General features: G+C 46.6%; 1 protein-coding gene across 2 annotated transcripts in view; it reads right to left on the bottom strand.

Moving 5' to 3' along the window:
* TRRAP (transformation/transcription domain associated protein) overlaps positions 1-20,651 on the bottom strand; it is a 737,638-nt gene that overhangs the window by 222,817 nt on the left and 494,170 nt on the right. For both annotated transcript variants that reach the window (XM_086940544.1, XM_086940545.1), the window contains one exon: positions 4,136-4,257. In XM_086940544.1, the coding sequence (XP_086796670.1) occupies positions 4,136-4,257 (122 nt within the window). The remainder of the gene's footprint in view (positions 1-4,135; positions 4,258-20,651) is intronic.

Genomic DNA, 20,651 nt, shown 5'->3' with positions numbered 1-20,651 from the left:
CCATGCAAAGCATTGCTTATGACCTCTCACATTATATCACTCCTGACATGGTCAGTGACATCACAGATGACATCTAACTGATGACTGATCACTGATTAACAACATAATTAAAGTGGAAGGAAAACTCAATGGAACGAAGGGAGCTTTGAAGAGCGATACGCAGCAAAATTGCGTAGGTGCAAGGTGAAAAGCAGCATGCACAATCGTTCCAGTGTTACAATATAAAATCCCCTATACAAAACAAAACGACAACAAAATTATACCCAGGAAGGCCTATGAGGCATACAGAAGAGATTCCACGAGGAAAAGCAAACAAGGCAATAGTGCATCCACACAAAGCGAGCGCGTTACCATAATAATGATTACTTGCATGAAGCCTGGAAATAAGGAAAACTCCTACACCATCCGGTATTGAAAGCGGGAACTACATTCTGTCTTTGATAGTTCGGAAGAAAAAACATAACATCTTCCGAAGGCAGGAATACCTCTATGGGTGCCACCCGAAAGTGGAATGGTTAAAATGAAACGGAAAGCCAGAAGTCTGCCAATGGCTCAATATAAAGAAAGAAAAGCATCCCCGACTAACTAAGTCCATGTAGAGCTAGGAAAACAAGTCTGCAGGGAAGGCGGAAGTACAGAGTAAACAGAATTAAGACGCAGCACCGCCTGACTGTCCCCAAACCACCGTAATGCAGAGTCGGCATGGGCACCAAATAGCCGGGCGCAATCAAAGGGCAAGTCAATCAAGATGGCTTGAACAGCCTCAAAAAACCCTGATGTGCGCAACCAGGCATGTCGACGTAGTGCCACTGAAGAAGCCATAGCCCGACCTACTGAGTCAGTGGTATCCATACCACATTAAATGATTAATTTAGTTGCTTATTACCCATCCCGTATTAACGGGGAAAGTTCTTTCCGCGTGTCATCCGAAAGGAAGGGCATCAGACGTGCCAATGAATCCCACAATATATCAGAGAGGCATCAGAGAATGCAAGAAGTATTGAGGAATTGCAGAGCAGAATTGGTAAAGGAGAAAATATGACTGCCACAAGTGTCTAGTAGTATGGACTGTTTAGAGGGACAATAGGAAGAGAGGCAAGATTTTGGGCAGCAAAAGTAGCCTGTACCCGAAAACAGTGATGAGTAGGATGCCAGAGAAGACAGATTGGATCACAGGGAGCCGGACGGTGTCTGTGAGAAATAGAGTGATCCACAGAGGACCCCTTATCGGTGTGGAACCTCAATGTTGTTGCCTTCTCAAATACACGCATCCATACCTTTTTACTATCACCCTGGGTTTGGGCTTTCTTTTACAAAATTAAACGGCTCCAATGGTGATGAAATTTGGAGGCACCCCTCACAAATGTACTAGCGTGGCAGCATAAACACAAGATCCCAAGAGCTCTTGGCAAAATAGCTGGCTACAATTTACCAGTGGAAAATTGAGATACTCCTCTGTGGTTGGTAAAAAGAACGACTCAAATAATCCTCATTCAACTATAACTATGCCTCGTTATTGGGAAGCCATTATTCCATTGTTGGACATCAATGACTTACTATATTTATGGGTGGTCTGACCGAATCAGGGTGCCAAGGTTCCAATAAATATTTTCTTTTTACTAGCTTCCTGAAGAAAAACCACTTGATCAGATTTCCGGTGTTTCAAAGAATATTACCTGGCGGGACCATCCAGATTGACGGAGCAGCAGAGGGCCCATGAAGAAACGATCCACCCTACCTAAAGGTTGCTGCCATACATCATTTCAGAATAAAATGCTTCACTTGGATCAGCATTTTCATAAACAATTAAGGCTGGACAGAACTCAAAGTTGTACTAGACACTTGCCATGTTTTCATGTTTTTTAAAAACATCTGATCCGCTCTCCTAAAGCTGGTGTTTTTTTTTTTACAGAAATAAGAAAACATTAAGGCCCTGATGCACCATGGCCCTGCAGGTGAGGACAATTATTGATTTTCCCAGCGACTGGCATCTCAACGCATCAAAGGCAGTAGACCACAGATCGATGTCACCTTTAAGTCACCTCCAATGATTGATGGCTGGCAGATCCAGGTGAGGCGCCAGTAGCAGCCAATCAGCTGTTCTCCCCCACCTCTAACTGAAACCAGGAAACTATCAATTTGGCAGACAGTGAGCCTTGACAATTTGCAACAGGGCTTCAGCATCATCAAAATTTAAATGATCCTTCACATTACACCAGCTCTTTTATTCCAGGCTTGACTATTCCAATTCTCTGTAACTGGGTGGAGCATAGCAACCATCCAGCCAATGCAGGGGGCTCAGAATACAATGCTCACACTGGTTATTAGGCATAGGAATATTGGCTATATGTCCAAAACCTGATGAGACCTTCACTGGTTGTGGATAAAGAACCATGCCAGCTTTTAATCTATCAGATGTGTACATGGGCTGGCGGCTAGATATATACCTAATGGAATTCTTTCAGTGGCTCTCTCCTTTTTGTTCAGCAACCATTGGAAACTGCAGCTTTTTCATTAGTGACACAATAGTTTAGGGGACAGTTGTTATGAAATATTCTACCATCCAAAAACAAAAACACATTTGATCTTTTCAACCTAAGCCCTGATAACACATCTTTTAGATCTACACTCGGACGTTTGGTAGCTTTAGATGAACACTCAAACAGGGTGCAGCTTCCAAGTTAATCATCAGCATTACCTTTGTACTTCCTCAGCATCATCTTTGTACTTCCTCAGCATCACACCAATACAACTAGTCAAAAAGAAATGAGCCACATCTCCCTATCTAATCCTGGCACCTCATTTGGAAGCATAGCCGAGCTCAAGGATTAAACTCTTCAGGATAGTAGCAACTGTTGCAATACATAACACAGCATCATTGAATATAATGTTCAGACAAAGAGAATTACAAAGAATAATACAAATCTATTAGTAGACATTACTGCTGGTATGACAAAACAGTAATGTCCAACCAGGATTAAATAAATACAACCAAAAAGGGTGTTTAACTTTAGTGTCACACAATACATATTCAATGATTAATTTAGCTGCTTATTGCCCATCCCGTATTAACGGGGCAAGTTCATTCCGCGTCTCATACGGAAGGAAGGGCAGAAGACGTGCCAATGAATCCCACAATATATCCGAGAAGCATCAGAGAATGCAATTGGAGCTAACGCAGAGTTGGCCTAATGAAAATGTCCTTTGCAAGGCTATTTGATAGCTTCTACTTATGGATCTAAAATGTGCACCTATTATTTTCGGCTCCATGTTTAATTGTTTCAGAAAACATGCTGAAAACCTCTAGTCATTGATGACCCGGGTTACATGTCTGATGTGTTGTCCCTACTGGAGAGTCTTCTATAATTGTGAACAAAGTATATATGTTTTTCCTGGCTTCCCCCGACAATTACCTAAGCTACACTCTGAGTCGACATGAGGATCAGAAGCAGTTACCTTAGACTAATCACCTTCTAGAGTATTAAAAAAAGGCATTTCGGGACGTTTTGACACTCCTTTGTAGAAATGGACTGCCATCTCCTCCTTTCCTTCACCCTTTAATGGTGAAAAAGTTTCAAGCCAAGGAAAGGATTGTTTTCTACAGGTTTCAAGGAATCTTTCATATAAATTGCATTTTCCATACACAGATCATGCTTTGAAACTCAATTAAATGCTATCTTTTTCGTGAAAGGTTGACACAAATACTGACAGACGTTCCTCTTTAATGGGAAAGCTGTTGTGAGTGGTGCAAGTAGAGTACTGGATCAACAACCACATTCTTGGAGCACAGCATCTATGTAAATCATCATCAACACAATACAGAACATAATTGCAAGTATTTTGTAGGCATTATAAAAGAATAAAGTCCCTCACTTCAATCAATCGAAGAAATATGCCTTTAGTCAGAAACATCAAAACAAGGCTTAAAGTGCAGATTAATTTAAACTCTTTTGCATTCATCCTGTCATTTTCCACACATCTTGCTTTTCAACTGTGAAACCTTAGGAAAACTTGGAAGTACTTTCCACTGAGCCACTTATTATACCATAGATAAGTCAAAGGAGAAATAGGATTACTTTTACAAGTCATACATTTAGCTAATCAACTGTGGTTGCTGAGTAACTGCTATAATTACCTGTAGACATAGTTAACAAGGTCCAAAAACTGAGCATTTAATTCAAGGTCCTCAGGAAAATTCTTTTCAATATAGGTCATCATTTTTACTAGTAAAATAGACTTCTCACGGAGCGTTGGTACCTGCACAAAGGAAAGTGACTAGATTAATTTAACAGTTCATCGCTAATAAAAGAAGAAAAGCCATGCCATGAAAGTATTCTAAAACTATTTCAACAAGGGAAACTCTAGGAGCATTGGGGGCGCTGGGGTAATAACTATAACAAAAAATAAATCCTGACATTTGCATTGAAATCGAAATGCCGTCAACTTTAAAAAAACGGACCCTTGATAATAGTTGAGAATTTGCTGTAACGGGCCATGCTGTTCTTGTGTTTGTTAATCACGATTTAATACCCTCTAAAGAGAGCACCAAGCATGTTTATTTTGCCACAATTTCACTGCGTCGCTACGCGTCTGGAAGGAAAATGCTACTTTCATCTGTTCTTGGCATGTAGAGCTAGAAATTTCTACACTTTGCATTAGATCGCCACCTAGTGTTGGGCTCGGATGTTTGCATGTTGTTGTCGTCTTGGAAGAAGTCTTTTGTAGTCACGAGATAGGTGACTCCTCACTTGGACGATAGTGCGCATGGGAATCGGCTCCATCCTTAGATTGTTTTTCGCCATGATGGGAAATGATGGAGTTAGTAGAAATAACGAAGAGATGTCCATGTGTATATCCAATTAAGATGAAACTGGAACAGATACAGGTCCCGGGGCGGCGGGAGGGCGTGTAGAAATCTGCTGCTCTACATGCCAAAAACAGATGCATACTGGTAAGTAGCATTTTCCGTTCGAGGCAAATGAGCTGCAGATTCTACACTTTGCATCGATTGTGCAGCAGTGTCTCCCCTAGCGGTTGTCACCTGTATCCGTTGCAGTAGTTTGAAAGAGAGTTTTTAGGACAGCTTGGCCTACTGCAGCTTGCTGCTTTGCTTGCACATCAACACAGTAGTGCTTAATGAAGGTGTGTGTTGTAGACCATGTTGCTGCCTTGCAGATGTTTTCTAGGGGAATGTTCCCTAAGAAAGCCATGGAGGCTCCTAGTTTGCATGTGGAGTGCGCTCTAGGAGGTACTGTTAATGTACGTTTTGCTTTTTGATAGCATATTTGTATACATTTAACAATCCACCTTGCAATTCCAGCTTTAGTGATGGGGTTGCCCTTATGTGGTGGAGAGAAAGCTACAAACAGTTGCTTTGTTCTGCGAAAGGATTTGGTCCCATCGATATAATAGAGAAGAGCTCTTTTAACGCCAAGGGTGTGTAGAGCTCTTTCTGCTACCGAGTCTGGGTTTTGGAAAAACACCGGTAACTCTACAGATTGGTTTAAATGAAACGGAGTAATGACTTTTGGAAGGAATTTAGGATTTGTTCTGAGAACCACTTTATTACGGTGTAATTGTAAAAATGGTTCTTATATAGTGAAAGCTTGAATCTCACTAACTCCCCTAAGAGAGGTAATAGCTACTAAAAAAAGCTGTTTTCCATGTGAGGAATTGCAGTTCACATCTGTGTAGAGGTTTCAAAAGGTGGTCCCATTAGCCCTGTAAGAACAATGTTTAGGTTTCACACTGGAGAGGGTGGTAACCTGGGAGGAATGATGCTTTTTAATCCTTCCATAAATGCTTTGATAGCAGGCACTCTAAATAAAGACAGATGTTGTCTATTTTGTAAATATGCTGCAATTGTTGCCAGATGTAGGCGTATAGATGAATATGCCAAGTTACATCTTTGTAAATGTAGAAGGTAGCAAATGATATATTGTATGGAAGCATCTAGGGGATCAATGCGGTTATTGTTGCAGTAAATGGCAAATCATTTACGTTTAGCAGCATAGCAAGCTCTAGTAGTAGGTCTCCTGGCTTATTTAATGATATTCATACGGTCTGGTGGTAGGTTAAGATAACCAAACTCTAAGACCTCAGGAGCCAGATATCCAGATTAGGTTGACTTGGGTCTGGATGTCTGATGTCTCCATGGTTCTGCGTTAGCAGGGATGGCGTGAGACCTAGTTTTTGGTGTGGAACTAGGGATAGTTCTAGCAGTGTTGTATACCACGGTTGGCGTGCCCACGTGGGAGCTACTAAAATCAGTTTGAGCTACTGTTGTCGTTGCTTGCACACTATTAGTGGTATTAGTGGTATTAGTGGTAGTGGCGGAAAATCGTACGCAAATCTGCCTGACCAGTTCATCCATATTGCATTGCCCTTGGACAGCGGGTGTGGAAACCTGGCGGCGAAGGTTGGGCATTTTCGTGTGTGGCGAACAGATCTATGTCTGGATGACCCCACTTGTGAAAGAATGGTAGAAGAACTTGCTGATGTAGTTCCCATTCGTGAATCTGTTGTGTCTGTCAACTTAACAGATCTGCTATCTGATTGTGAACTCCTGGAAGGTGTTCTGCTAACAGATATATGTTTTGAAGAATGGCCCATCTCGATATGTTCTGTGCATGCCGGGACAGCTGTAGAAAGTGTGTCTCCCCCCCCCCCTGCCCCCCCCCCCCCCCCCTGTTTTTGTATATAGTACATGGCTGTCATGTTGTCCGTCCGGATTAAGACAGCTTTGTTTTATACTTGTAAGGTTTTGAGCGCTAAGAATATTGCTAGCAGCTCTAGGTGGTTGATATGGAATGATCTTTGTTGAATGGTCCATTGCCCTTGAGTAGTATGATGAAGGAGATGGGCTCTGTTGTACCTTGTACATGAAGACACTTGTAGCCAGGTTGTAGGTTTCTTGAAGTCTTCTTTATTAATCCATGTCTTGTAACATCGAACAGGGATCATCCAAGTACAGCTCTTAACCCAGCTCCAATATCTCCTATGCCAGCCCCACCAGGAGCAGCCTGCCTAGCTGCTCAGCCCATCTCCAACTGTCACCCACTCATCCACAAAGTCACCCAGAAATTCCATGTATCACAGGCACACCAACATCCGTCACCATCTCTCACTCTGGCTGAGCAGCTAGGAGGATCTAGGCTGATTTACATATAAAGGTAAACCTTAGGATATAACATTATCCCTTTCCTTTTAAATTAAAAACAAAACTTAAAATTTTAAAAGAAGAGAACTATACACAACAAGCATTGGAAATGCAATAGGTCTCGCATTAGAAAAGTTGGAGTTATTGGTATTGTAAATGACATATGTTATTTATTTGTTGGTTTTTAAAATTGCTAAATTGATGGCTTTGTCATTTACAATGCCAATAGTTATAACTTTTGCGAATGTGACACCTATAGCATTTGGAATGCAACATATTTTGTATTTACGTGACTTAGATGGCAGCTCTTGTCGTTAGGCCACATCTCTAGAGAGCAGGAGAGTGCAGCAGGGGAGAGAAGCACAGCAATGCAATAGGTCTTGCATTAGGAAAGTTTGAGCTATTGGTATTGTAAAGGACACATTTTTTATTTATGTGCTTGTTTTGAAAATAGCGAATTAATAGCTTTGTTATTTACAATGCCAATAGTTTTATCTTTTGCAAATGTGACACCTATTGTAACACAATATGTGTTGTGAGGGTGAGTGAGGGTGAGGGTGAGGGGTTGAGGGTGAGGTGTTGAGGGTGAGTGAGGGTGAGGTGTTGAGGGTGAGTGAGGGTGAGGTGTTGAGGGTGAGTGAGGCTGGGTGAGGGGTTAAGGGGGAGGGGTCGAGGGTGAGGGGTTGAGGGTGAGGGAGGGTGAGGGGTTGAGGGTGAGGGAGGGTGAGGGGTTGAGGGTGAGTGGGGGTGAGGTGTTGAGGGTGAGTGAGGGTGAGGGTGGGTGAGGGGTTGAGAGTGAGTGAGGGTGAGTGAGGGTGAGGTGAGGTGTTGAGGGTGGGTGAGGGTGAGGGTGAGGCTGAGGGGTTGAGGTTGAGTGAGGGTGAGTGAGAGTGAGGGTGAGTGAGGGGTTGAGGGTGAGGGGTTGAGGGTGAGTGAGGGTGAGGGGTTGAGGGTGAGTGAGGGTGAGGTGTTGAGGGTGAGGGTGAGAGAGGGTGAGGGTGAGTGAGGGTGAGGGGTTGACGGTGAGGGTGAGGGTGAGTGAGGGTGAGGTGTTGAGGGTGAGTGAGGGTGAGGGTGAGGGGTTGAGGTTGAGTGAGGGTGAGTGAGAGTGAGGGTGAGTGAGGGGTTGAGGGTGAGGGGTTGAGGGTGAGTGAGAGTGAGGGTGAGTGAGGGGTTGAGGGTGAGGGGTTGAGGGTGAGTGAGGGTGAGGGGTTGAGGGTGAGTGAGGGTGAGAGGTTGAGGGTGAGGGGTTGAGGGTGATAGAGGATGAGTGAGAGTGAGGGTGAGTGAGGGGTTGAGGGTGAGGGGTTGAGGGTGAGTGAGGGTGAGGGGGTGAGTGAGGGTGAGGTGTTGAGGGTGAGGGTGGGTGAGGGTGAGCGTGGGGGTGAGTGAGGTGTTGAGGGTGAGGAGTTGAGGGTGAGTGAGGGTGAGGGGCTGAGGGTGAGTGAGGGTGAGGGTGAGGGGTTGAGGGTGAGTGAGGGTGAGGGGTTGAGGGTGAGTGAGGGTGAGGGTGACTGAGGGTGAGGGATTGAGGGTGAGAGATTGAGGGTGAGGGGTTGAGGGTGAGTGAGGGTGAGGGTGAGTGAGGGTGAGGGTGAGTGAGGGTGAGGGGTTGAGGGTGAGTGAGGGTGAGGGGTTGAGGGTGAGTGAGGGTGAGGGGTTGAGGGTGAGTGAGGGTGAGGGTGAGTGAGGATGAGGGGTTGAGGGTGGGTGAGGGTGAGTGAGGTTGAGGGTGAGTGAGGGTGAGTGAGGGTGAGTGAGGGTGAGTGAGGGTGAGTGAGGGCGTGTGAGGGCGTGTGAGGGTGAGTGAGGGTGAGTGATGGTGTGGGTGAGGGGTTGAGGGTGGGTGAGGGGTTGAGGGTGAGTGAGGGTGAGGGTGAGTGAGGGTGAGGTATTGAGGGTGAGGGGTTGAGGTTGGGTGAGGGTGAGTGAGGGTGAGGTATTGAGGGTGAGGGGTTGAGGTTGAGTGAGGGTGAGGGTGAGGGTGAGGGGTTGAGGGTGAGTGAGGGTGAGGGGTTGAGGGTGAGTGAGGGTGAGGGTGAGTGAGGATGAGGGGTTGAGGGTGGGTGAGGGTGAGTGAGGTTGAGGGTGAGTGAGGGTGAGTGAGGGTGAGGGTGAGTGAGGGTGAGTGAGGGTGAGTGAGGGTGAGGGGTTGAGGGTGAGTGAGGGTGAGGGGTTGAGGGTGAGTGAGGGTGAGGGGTTGAGGGTGAGTGAGGGTGAGGGGTTGAGGGTGAGAGAGGGTGAGTGAGGGTGAGGGGTTGAGGGTGAGTGAGGGTGAGGGTGAGTTAGGGTGAGGGGTTGAGGGTGGGTGAGGGTGGGTGAGGGTGAGGGGTTGAGGGTGAGTGAGGATGAGTGAGAGTGAGGGTGAGTGAGGGGTTGAGGGTGAGTGAGGGTGAGGGTGAGGGTGAGGGGTTGAGGGTGAGTGAGGGTGAGGGGTTGAGGGTGAGTGAGGGTGAGTGAGGGTGAGTGGTTGAGGGTGAGTGAGGGTGAGTGAGGGTGAGGGTGAGTGAGGGTGAGGGTGAGTGAGGGTGAGGGTGAGTGCGGGTGAGTGAGGGTGAGGGTGAGTGAGGGTGAGGGTGAGGTGTTGAGGGTGAGTGAGGGTGAGTGAGGGTGAGGGGTTGAGGGTGAGTGAGGGTGAGTGGTTGAGGGTGAGTGAGGGTGAGTGAGGCTATGTATGTATGTATGTATGTTGAGTTTGAGGGTGAGTGAGGGTGAGGTGTTGAGGGTGAGTGAGGGTGAGGGTGAGTGAGGGTGAGGGTGAGGTGTTGAGGGTGAGTGAGGGTGGGTGAGGGTGAGTGAGGGTGAGGGGTTGAGGGTGAGTGAGGGTGAGTGAGGGTGAGTGAGGGTGAGGGGTTGAGGGTGAGTGAGGGTGGGTGAGGGTGAGGGGTTGAGGGTGAGTGAGGGTGAGGTGTTGAGGGTGAGGGTGAGTGAGGGTGAGGGTGAGGTGTTGAGGGTGAGTGAGGGTGAGGGTGAGGGTGAGTGAGGGTGAGTGAGGGTGAGGGGTTGAGGGTGAGTGAGGGTGAGGGTGAGTGAGGGTGAGGGGTTGAGGGTGAGGGGCTGAGGGTGAGTGAGGGTGAGGGGTTGAGGGTGAGTGAGGGTGAGTGAGGGTGAGGGGTTGAGGGTGAGTGAGGGTGAGAGGTTGAGGATGAGTGAGGGTGAGGGGTTGAGGGTGATAGAGGATGAGTGAGAGTGAGGGTGAGTGAGGGGTTGAGGGTGAGGGGTTGAGGGTGAGTGAGGGTGAGGGGTTGAGGGTGAGTGAGGGTGAGGGGTTGAGGGTGAGTGAGGGTGAGGTGTTGAGGGTGAGGGTGAGTGAGGTGTTGAGGGTGAGGAGTTGAAGGTGAGTGAGGGGTTGAGGTGAGTGAGGGTGAGGGTGAGGGGTTGAGGGTGAGTGAGGGTGAGGGGTTGAGGGTGAGTGAGGGTGAGGTGTTGAGGGTGAGTGAGGGTGAGGGTGGGTGAGCGTGAGGGAGGGGTTGAGGGTGAGGTGTTGAGGGTGAGTGAGGGTGAGTGAGGGTGGGTGAGGGTGAGGGGTTGAGGGTGAGTGAGGGTGAGTGAGGGTGGGTGAGGGTGAGGGGTTGAGGGTGAGTGAGGGTGAGGTGTTGAGGGTGAGTGAGGGTGAGTGAGGGTGAGGGTGAGGTGTTGAGGGTGAGTGAGGGTGGGTGAGTGAGGGTGAGTGAGGGTGAGGGGTTGAGGGTGAGTGAGGGTGAGGGTGAGTGAGGGTGAGGGGTTGAGGGTGAGGGGCTGAGGGTGAGTGAGGGTGAGGGGTTGAGGGTGAGTGAGGGTGAGGGGTTGAGGGTGAGTGAGGGTGAGAGGTTGAGGGTGAGGGGTTGAGGGTGATAGAGGATGAGTGAGAGTGAGGGTGAGTGAGGGGTTGAGGGTGAGGGGTTGAGGGTGAGTGAGGGTGAGGGGTTGAGGGTGAGTGAGGGTGAGGTGTTGAGGGTGAGGGTGGGTGAGCGTGAGGGTGAGCGTGGGGGTGAGTGAGGTGTTGAGGGTGAGGAGTTGAGGGTGAGTGAGGGTGAGGGGTTGAGGGTGAGTGAGGGTGAGGTGTTGAGGGTGAGTGAGGGTGAGTGAGGGTGAGTGAGGGTGAGTGAGGGTGAGTGAGGGTGAGTGAGGGTGAGTGAGGGTGAGTGAGGGTGAGTGAGGGTGAGTGAGGGTGAGGGGTTGAGGGTGAGTGAGGGTGAGGGTGAGTGAGGGTGAGAGGTTGAGGATGAGTGAGGGTGAGGGGTTGAGGGTGAGTGAGGGTGAGGTGTTGAGGGTGAGGGTGGGTGAGCGTGAGGGTGAGCGTGAGGGTGAGTGAGGTGTTGAGGGTGAGGAGTTGAGGGTGAGTGAGGGTGAGGGGTTGAGGGTGAGTGAGGGTGAGGGGTTGAGGGTGAGTGAGGGTGAGGGGTTGAGGGTGAGTGAGGGTGAGGTGTTGAGGGTGAGTGAGGGTGAGGGTGGGTGAGCGTGAGGGAGGGGTTGAGGGTGAGGTGTTGAGGGTGAGTGAGGGTGTGGGTGAGGGGTTGAGGGTGAGTGAGGGTGGGTGAGGGTGAGGGGTTGAGGGTGAGTGAGGGTGAGGTGTTGAGGGTGAGTGAGGGTGAGTGAGGGTGAGGGTGAGGGTGAGGTGTTGAGGGTGAGTGAGGGTGGGTGAGTGAGGGTGAGTGAGGGTGAGGGGTTGAGGGTGAGTGAGGGTGAGGGTGAGTGAGGGTGAGTGAGGGTGAGGGGGTGAGGGTGAGTGAGGCTGAGGGTGAGGGGTTGAGGGTGAGTGAGGGTGAGGGGTTGAGGGTGAGTGAGGGTGAGAGGTTGAGGGTGAGGGGTTGAGGGTGATAGAGGATGAGTGAGAGTGAGGGTGAGTGAGGGGTTGAGGGTGAGGGGTTGAGGGTGGGTGAGGGTGAGGGGTTGAGGGTGAGTGAGGGTGAGGTGTTGAGGGTGAGGGTGGGTGAGCGTGAGGGTGAGCGTGGGGGTGAGTGAGGTGTTGAGGGTGAGGAGTTGAGGGTGAGTGAGGGTGAGGGGTTGAGGGTGAGTGAGGGTGAGGGGTTGAGGGTGAGTGAGGGTGAGGTGTTGAGGGTGAGTGAGGGTGAGGGTGGGTGAGCGTGAGGGAGGGGTTGAGGGTGAGGTGTTGAGGGTGAGTGAGGGTGTGGGTGAGGGGTTGAGGGTGAGTGAGGGTGAGGGGTTGAGGGTGAGTGAGGGTGTGACCATATCCATTCCAGACACTGATAATTAATTGGCGACAAAAGTTATTATTTGACGTGGCATATCTTAATTGCTAGGTTTTTTAATTACTAGTTGATGTTTAATTTTTGTAATCATTTTTTTAAGTATGCACCTCTTAAAAAATAAATAAAAATATTGCTTGTTATGTATTTCCATTTGTAGACCTAGAATAGTTATGGTGCATTGTATGTAGCTTTAAAAAATAAAAATGTAGACTGCTCAATGTATTTCCGTGAATAGATGCAGGTTGCCTCTTTCTGTCAAATAATATCCCTTGTTCAACTTACTATAGTGGCGCGGCATACTATGAAGCAGAGGAGGACTGACTGTCAGAGCCTTGCTCTTTCCTCTCTTGCCAACAGGGCTACTCCAGAATAAGACCACGAAAACCATAATTTGTGAAACATGGCCATTTGACTCGCAGCCCGGTCAGTGGAGGGGCTCCGCTTTCTGATCCGTAGAGGCTGATGCGCAGTCACTTTCTTGAAGAGGAAATGGGGAATAAAAACTTTACTTTTGCAGTGATGTCGATGAACCTGGCTTGATGTCACACTGCTGCATTGTGCTGATTTTCTAAGTAAAAACATGCACAGTGAGGAGCACTAATACGGGTTTGAGATGGTGGAAGAGCTGCTTATCTCTTATGGAGATAGATTATCTGGGGGGAGGAAGGGCTCCTAATGGGAAGTGTAGACGGGGAGAAATTGAGAAAAAAAAGCTGAGCAGGGAGGGTGTTATTGCGGCTATCTGTTTGCCCGAGGGGAGGAGAAATGCAGGCCTGAGGCAGAGCACACGCTGAGAAGCTTGTGGGAGGGGGGCTGGGCTGCCTTTGATCTGGTAATGCGAGGCAGGCAGGCAGGGGGCTGGTGGCATTGTGCACGCGCTTTTTAGGGCTTGCGCTTGCGCAATGACCTAAAAAGCACATGCACTTGAAGAAATCGCCAGTGGAATCGCCAGTGGTGGATCAACACTGGATAAGCCGTAATAGAGCTTCGCCAGCGATGCGCAGAAGCGCATCAGCAGGCGAGCCCTAAAAAGGGGATTATGTTCATAACTAAGGGATGCAAATGAATTCAAAACATCACCAAAGAAAGAACAAAGCAAACAAGAAAAGATGGGCATAATATGACATATTAAAAACATGCATCAAAATCCCCCATCCTCCCTCATAAAAATTGTTAAGATTAATTAGATAATAAACCATCAAACAATATCAAATTGGGAAGGAAAAACAGCAATTAAACATTTCAAACAAGCAATAACCCCATCTGTTCTTAATAACATAAAAGAAAGAGATGTAGTGAAGGATGCACACACCCCACAACAAACACCCGAGGCCAGAAACAGACAATAAGGGTGAACCAACACTACAAATACACGTGTACCACAATATGGACCACATAGAGGGTACACAAAGTGAGGCACAGGGCGACTTACACAGGACAACATGTAACGCGCAGGGCAGCTTACACACAACAACACCTGAAGCGCAGGACGACTTAAACAGGACAACATGTAAGGCGCAGGGTGACTTACACACAACAACATCTGAAGCGCAGGGCGACTTACACAGGACAACATGTGAAGCGCAGGGCGACTTACACACATACAAACATATAAGACGCGCAGCGCAAGGCGACTTACCAACACATTGAACATGTCACAAAAGAACCACCCTCAAGTAAGGGATAGAACTGTAATGAGTCTAAAGCCTAAACCCATCCCTCATGTAAGGGATTAAATTGTGATAACCATCCACTGACATATGTGGGCCGCCCAAATCTAGAGAAACAAAACTGTGGTTTCACGAATCAAGAAAACATTCCATAGGTCATATAAATACAATGCCATAAACAGTGGAACATAGCTAAACAGTATCCCACACAGAAATAGCCCGTGTAAGACCTAGGAAAACTAAAAACAAAGTGCTATTATTTTTCCGGTATAACATCATTAGCAGATACAACCACACCATGAAAAATTAACCAATTTTCCTAATACTATTTGCTGCAATTATATTTAAAAAGGACAAATAGTGCTATACGTAATAAGCTTCAGGCAATCGCAGTGCCCAAAACCTGGCATCCCCATAAATTGAAGCAATTGTCTCACCGTGAAGAATTGACTGTCTTCTCAAGAACTGTGCACAGAGTACCTTCAAGTACCTTGAAATTTACCCAGGTTGAAAATGCGGCCGCCTTTGTGACTCAAACCATTCTTGTACAGAGCATGTGCACCTAACTGGGGCACAGCGACAACAGAAGAGAGTAGCTCCTAGACCTCGTACTGAGTTGCTGGAAAAACACTATAAACATGCTTGCCTTTAGTTTACTCAAGATGGCAGCACGTACTTGATGGCAAGCCGGATGGCTCACCGCACTCCGAAGCTTGAATTGCGTCCAAGAACAGAGCTCTGCACTGGAATCCAAGTTATCAAAGTTCCGACTAGAGCCTCGCGGAACATCAAGACAAAGGTGAGTGGCACGCACACATAAATTTGAAATTTTAACTTAAAGGAAACAGTTGGTCGAAGACAGGCAGCAATTTGTAGAATGTGCTAAAATAATTCAAATAAACTCACCCACCTCAGTCAAAGCACAAGACAAGTGTCCCCTTCTTTCGCCAGAGAATTATCAAATAAATAACGTGCAAGTATTTGGCAAATACTTTCCAAGGCGCAATCGCTTTAAAAGTAAATAGCGAGCGGAACAACAGTGTCGGACAGGTTAAACCGAAGACAGCTTCATTGTAGGCAACACAAGTGAATATTTAATCAGCCTGCACAGCAAAAACATTGCCAGTAAAGTACCACAAAGAATTAAAATTGGTAGCATTCTCAATACCAAATGCATGCGCATCCATGTGTTTAAGAAGTGATCGATGAACACCACAACACAAAACCAGTGTGGCCCTCACATTGGCAGGAAAACCAATATGCCTGAAATCAAAATTGATTACAGAGGAAATCTCCTTCTGTGCAGCTACTCCTCGCAGTTAGCAGCAACATCTTAATCCAGAGAAGTAGCAGTGGCTGGATCACTCACATGTGACAGTGGTATGCATTACACCATATACACACCAATCCTTTTTTGTAAGACAAATGGAGTGTTACCAAAGTGGGCTGTTACAACACCTCCTCTCTTTGAAACATCTTGAAGAAAACGCTGAGGCTGGAACAGCAAATAAGGCTGTACTGGGTACTCCACCAACTCACTAAACCTTTTCTAGTAAACGCTGTGGCTGGAACACTAAATCTGGCTGTAGTGACTACTCCTCCAACTTACAGTTCTTTATGCCAAGCAGTATTTCCAAGCTGACTGAGATGTCAAATGTATTTACAACTTTCCATGCGTACTGAAGACACCACACTTGGCATATCCACACCGCTTCTGTGTGGTACATGTGAATACATTCACAGAGTTAGACCATAACTCATTTCTTGATCAGCCACAGTTCCCTTGCGCAGTGGATACATCTATACAGCAGACTCAAAGGGAAGTGGTAGGGAGAAAGTCAGTACATTCATACCCTAACATACAGACCATACCTGTGGTCATGTCCATGGAGTAAGATCAGGCAGGAAACCGACTGGGGCCTTCCGATGACAGGACACTGGTGGGGCTGGCTTGCCTTTTACTCCATTCTGCTTCATGTATTTTCCTTCTTTTTTCTTTGTAGTTGTGCTGGTTTCAAAGGTTTCTTTATAGACTTTGGGTTCCTGTTCAATCCATATGTACGCTTGGGTCCAGGTCCGCTCGTCGCCAAAAATATGTTGTACCTTGTACATGAAGACACTTGTAGCCAGGTTGTAAGTTACTTGAAGTCTTCTTTATTAATCCATGTCTTGTAACATCGAACAGGGATCCTCCAAGTACAGCTCTTAACCCAGCTCCAATATCTCCTATGCCAGCCCCACCAGGAGCAGCCTGCCTAGCTGCTCAGCCCATCTCCAACTGTCACCCACTCATCCACACAGTCACCCAGGCATTCCATTCATCACAGGCACACCAACATTCCGTCACCATCTTTCACTCTGGCTAAGCAGCTAGGAGGATCTAGGCTGATTTACATACAAATGTAAACCTTAGGATATAACAGGCTCCCCATCCTGTGAGAGATGCATCTGCTGTAAGTACTATTTGTGGAACAGGTTCGAGGAACAGCCGCCCTTTTGTCAAGTTTTTGGTGTTCCACCACTGCAGAGAGCGATGTGTGCAGCTGTCCACCAACACCAGGTCTGTTATTTGTCCTTGAGCCTGATTCCACTGTTGTGCTAGACATTCCTGTAACGGACGCATTTGCAATCTTGCATATGGCACAATAAAGATGCAAGACGCCATCATGCCTATTAGTCTCATGAACACTGGCTGGGAGAGAGTGTTGCTGTTGAAACTTTGTGACTAAAGCTTGAATGCTCTGTTTCCTTGCTGGACTGGGATACGCTAGAGCTGTAGACGTGTTTATTGTAGCCCCTAAATATTAATGTACATGAGAGGGCTGTAGGTGCGACATGGTGTAGTTGATTGTGAACCCTAAGTCGTGCAATGTTTGAATTGTCTGAGATGTGTGTTGGACACGCTGATTGAATGACTTGGCTTTTATGAGCCAATCGTCTAGATATGGGAAGACATTGTGAGAAAGTGGCTCTATATATACTGGACCAGAATGAGGTACAGCGTGTATAGAGTCCACAAACCCCAGAGGTATAACAGAGGTTAAAGTCAGGACTGACCTTACTCTCAAAAGTGGTAGCTTGGTCGAGCAGTAAGGCAGTACCAGAGGACAGTGTAAAGCATTTGTTGTACACACTCAGTCAGCAAAGGATATCACACAATCAAAGACTGAACTCCAGGCCAATTGTTTTTATATCAAGATTCAGTTGTTTTATTTTTAGAACCAATAGGCATAAAAAAAAAACTTTTCTTGGTATGAGTACTCTCATGTAATGACTTTGCAAGGAAGCAATAAAGTTTGTGAACACAATAGATACAGGGGTTGCAGAAGGCACTCTTTAGCATTGAGCTCAATGGGTTTTCAGCATATAAGTACAGTTGATTACTATACAGATTACTTCAGTAGTTCCAGGACTAGATCCTAGATTCAGTCCTGGGGTCTAAACTGATACCAATTTAGTAAAAATGTTTTAGTTACTGTAGTGAATTTTCATGAATATAAAGCGGTTTTAAAAGTTCACACTTAGAAACTTTTCAATGGAAATCTGACAATGTTATCCAATGGGAGAAAATTCAGGTTGCAGGTAAAGTATGACCTCGTTACTTTTGTAATCCAGTACTGGGTTCCTAAGTCCAGCACTGGGGTCTCAACTTAAAACAGGTAGGTAATTGCGTTTCAGTATTTTGTACGATTTTGTTTTTTTTTTTAAAGCTTGATCCAGCTTTTTTAAAAAAAATTTTAAAACCATTTTTATTATTTTATAAAGAAAAACAAAGGGCATACGTTAATCATACAATACAATTACTGCGTTTAGCAGTCGGGACGTGCAAATCGAAAAAATAGCTGATAAATATACATTTAATCAGAAGGACAGAAATACCCAGCATAATATTCAGGAGACAATGTTTCTTGCCACGCTCACTCCGAACCATCCTCACTATCCAACACTGGTGGCTCACACAAATAACCCCGGTATTCATTCCATGCACCCCACATTCGGACCCATTTCCTTGGGCACTTCCGGTGCAAATACACAGCTCGTTCCGCCATCATTGCAAAATCTAAATCATTACACCAATCCTTGAGCGCCAGTACCGCTGGGGATCCCCAGAATTTAGCTATGTTCCTTTTAGCATACATGATGCCCAGCGTCATCCAATCCTGTGTAGTGTGTGTCAAGTCGTTTGGTTCCCAAATATTCAGCAGACAACACCTAGGATCCGGACTTGTGACATGGTCCTCATGACCTTGGCCCAATACGGAGTCACTAAAGGACAATCCCAAATAGTGTGAAAAAACGATCCCTCCTCCCCACATCCCCTTAAACAAAATTCATGTGTAGCCCTTCCAATCGAATACAAAGTGGTCCTAGTGTAATAGACCCGATGCAATATTTTCAGTTGTACCAGCCTGAGTCTTTTAGTTTCAAGGTGGGGTCAGGAAGATTATTAATAATCTTACGGTATACAAAGGATATCGCTTTTTTGGGCATATGCTCCACGAGGAGCCTGTCTTCGAGTGGAGTGGACTCAGGCACAACATCACCAGGCCGGATAATTGATCCCATGGCGTGGCGTATCTACAAATAGCGAAATTGCTCCGTGAGGGCTAAGTCGTACTGAATCCGAAGTTGCTCAAATGTCAGAATGTTGCCCTGTTTCCACAGATCCCCAACTGTTGAGATCCCAATCAAGTCCCATGCTGCAAAGCCTTTAGTATACCGCAGGCTGCCCGACCGCCGCGATGACCAAAGTGGTGTCATGAGGGTAAGTGTGTCCGCACATTTGAGACGGGCCTCAGCCACATACCACAGCTTGACTGTGTGCGCCGTTGGGCCGATCAGGGTGGAGGCGCCTCTTTTATCATAGAGGGCGCCAAGCACACCTGCCTCAGCTAGATCAGATCTATCCGCCTTAAATGCCGGTTCTTCCTGAGGGGCATGCCGCCAATGATTTATAATCTTTAGCTGGGCCGCCCAATAAAACAACTGGATATCTGGGAGGGCGATCCCCCCGTCGTACCAGCCCCTGACCAATTTCTGTTGAGATATACGTGCCATTTATTGCCCCAGAGGAGGCCAGAAATCAACGCCTCTATCGATTTAAAATATTTCGGGGCAACAGGGTAGGGGGTGTTCTCGAGAACATACAATAATCGGGGCAAAGTCATCATTTTGTACAACGCCGCCTTACCCAGAAGGGTCAAGGGCAAAGAGCACCAATGTCTAACATCTGCCAGAAAACGATCAAGCGGGGGCTCTAAATTTTGGCGGAAAAAAACATCACGATTAGGTGTGATCCAGATCCCTAAATACTAAAGGGTTCATCAGTAATCTTCAAGGGACAGTCCGCTGGAAGCTGAGGCGGGGGACCCTTGAGAATAAACAGAACCGACTTGGATCAATTAATATTGTATACCGAAACCCGCCCGAAAATTTTAATAATATTAAGGAGCATTATAATAGAGCGCCTTGGGAGGGTCAAATAGAGAAGAATATCGTCCGCATATAGCGATATGCGGTCTTCCCACGTAGCCGTCCAGCTAAGGCTCCTCACCATAGGGTCCCACCGGACCCAAGCAGCCAAGGGCTCTAAAACCAGCGCGAAGAGCAAGGGCGACAACGGGCATCCCTGGTGTGTTCCACGGCTCAGCGGAAAATTCCTGGAGATATGACTGTTTGCCACTACGTGTGCCAAAGGCTCAGCGTAGAGTAGTACCTATCTTAAGTGAATGACGCACTTAACCTCTGTGCACTGTTGCTAATGTGGTTCAAACTTCAGAACAACACAATACGTTTTACATATTTTACTGTATGGCTCAATGATCAATACACATTTCAAAAGAGCTCATACAAATTTACTCAATGAACTTCAAGAGTTCTTCTATGTGTAGAACTATGTTCAAAACAATTCAAACCATTATTGTTTTCAATCACAATAAAACTGGTACATTTTTAACATAATCACTATTGAATTCAAAACATCATCCTAGACGACTCTTCTTTGTGCCCAATGCATTTCAAGCTCTACGAGCTCTTCATCAGGGGCCTGTGGACTGAATGTGATATTCAATTACTCAACTTTTTAATCCACTGGACATCAAAAATTAGCAAGGTACAAGGCTTGAAAATTCAAAGAAAAGAGGGTGTAACGAGTCTTTTAAGAAAGAACCCTGTTCCCCACCACTGTGTGCTAAAGGTAAAAAAAGGACTGAACTCACTGGTCTTATATACGTGGGCTTTCAAAAGATCCTAAATCATAAAAACGAGCATTAAGTGTTTTCGAAAAATAAAGGCCACCTTCACCACCTTTCAAAAGACCGAGCCAAAACGGCCGTCTTACCTTGCAAGAAACTTTCGTTAAAGGAAACCTTCTCTCGGGTGCCACCAAACGACCAACACCTCTGCCTGTTCCGTTCCTGAAAGTATATGGGAACAACCGTCTCACTCAAACTTAATTTTCTCTCAATAGTTTATTCCACCGAATGTTTAAATACTTAGTGGACAAACGGTTCACTTGGCTCTTACCCGTTTCTATTGCCTCTTTGTGACACCTCGCCCTCGCGTTTCAAAAGCTCCACTGTTCGGCAACCTGCCTCATTCAATGACCGTCGATCACTACGCTCGTTACAT

Source organism: Lissotriton vulgaris, chromosome 10 (genome assembly GCF_964263255.1).
Source record: "Lissotriton vulgaris chromosome 10, aLisVul1.2, whole genome shotgun sequence".
NCBI lineage: Eukaryota > Metazoa > Chordata > Amphibia > Caudata > Salamandridae > Lissotriton > Lissotriton vulgaris.
The sequence above is the reverse complement of the archived record's forward strand: the minus strand, read 5'-3'. Positions and strand labels throughout refer to the sequence as shown.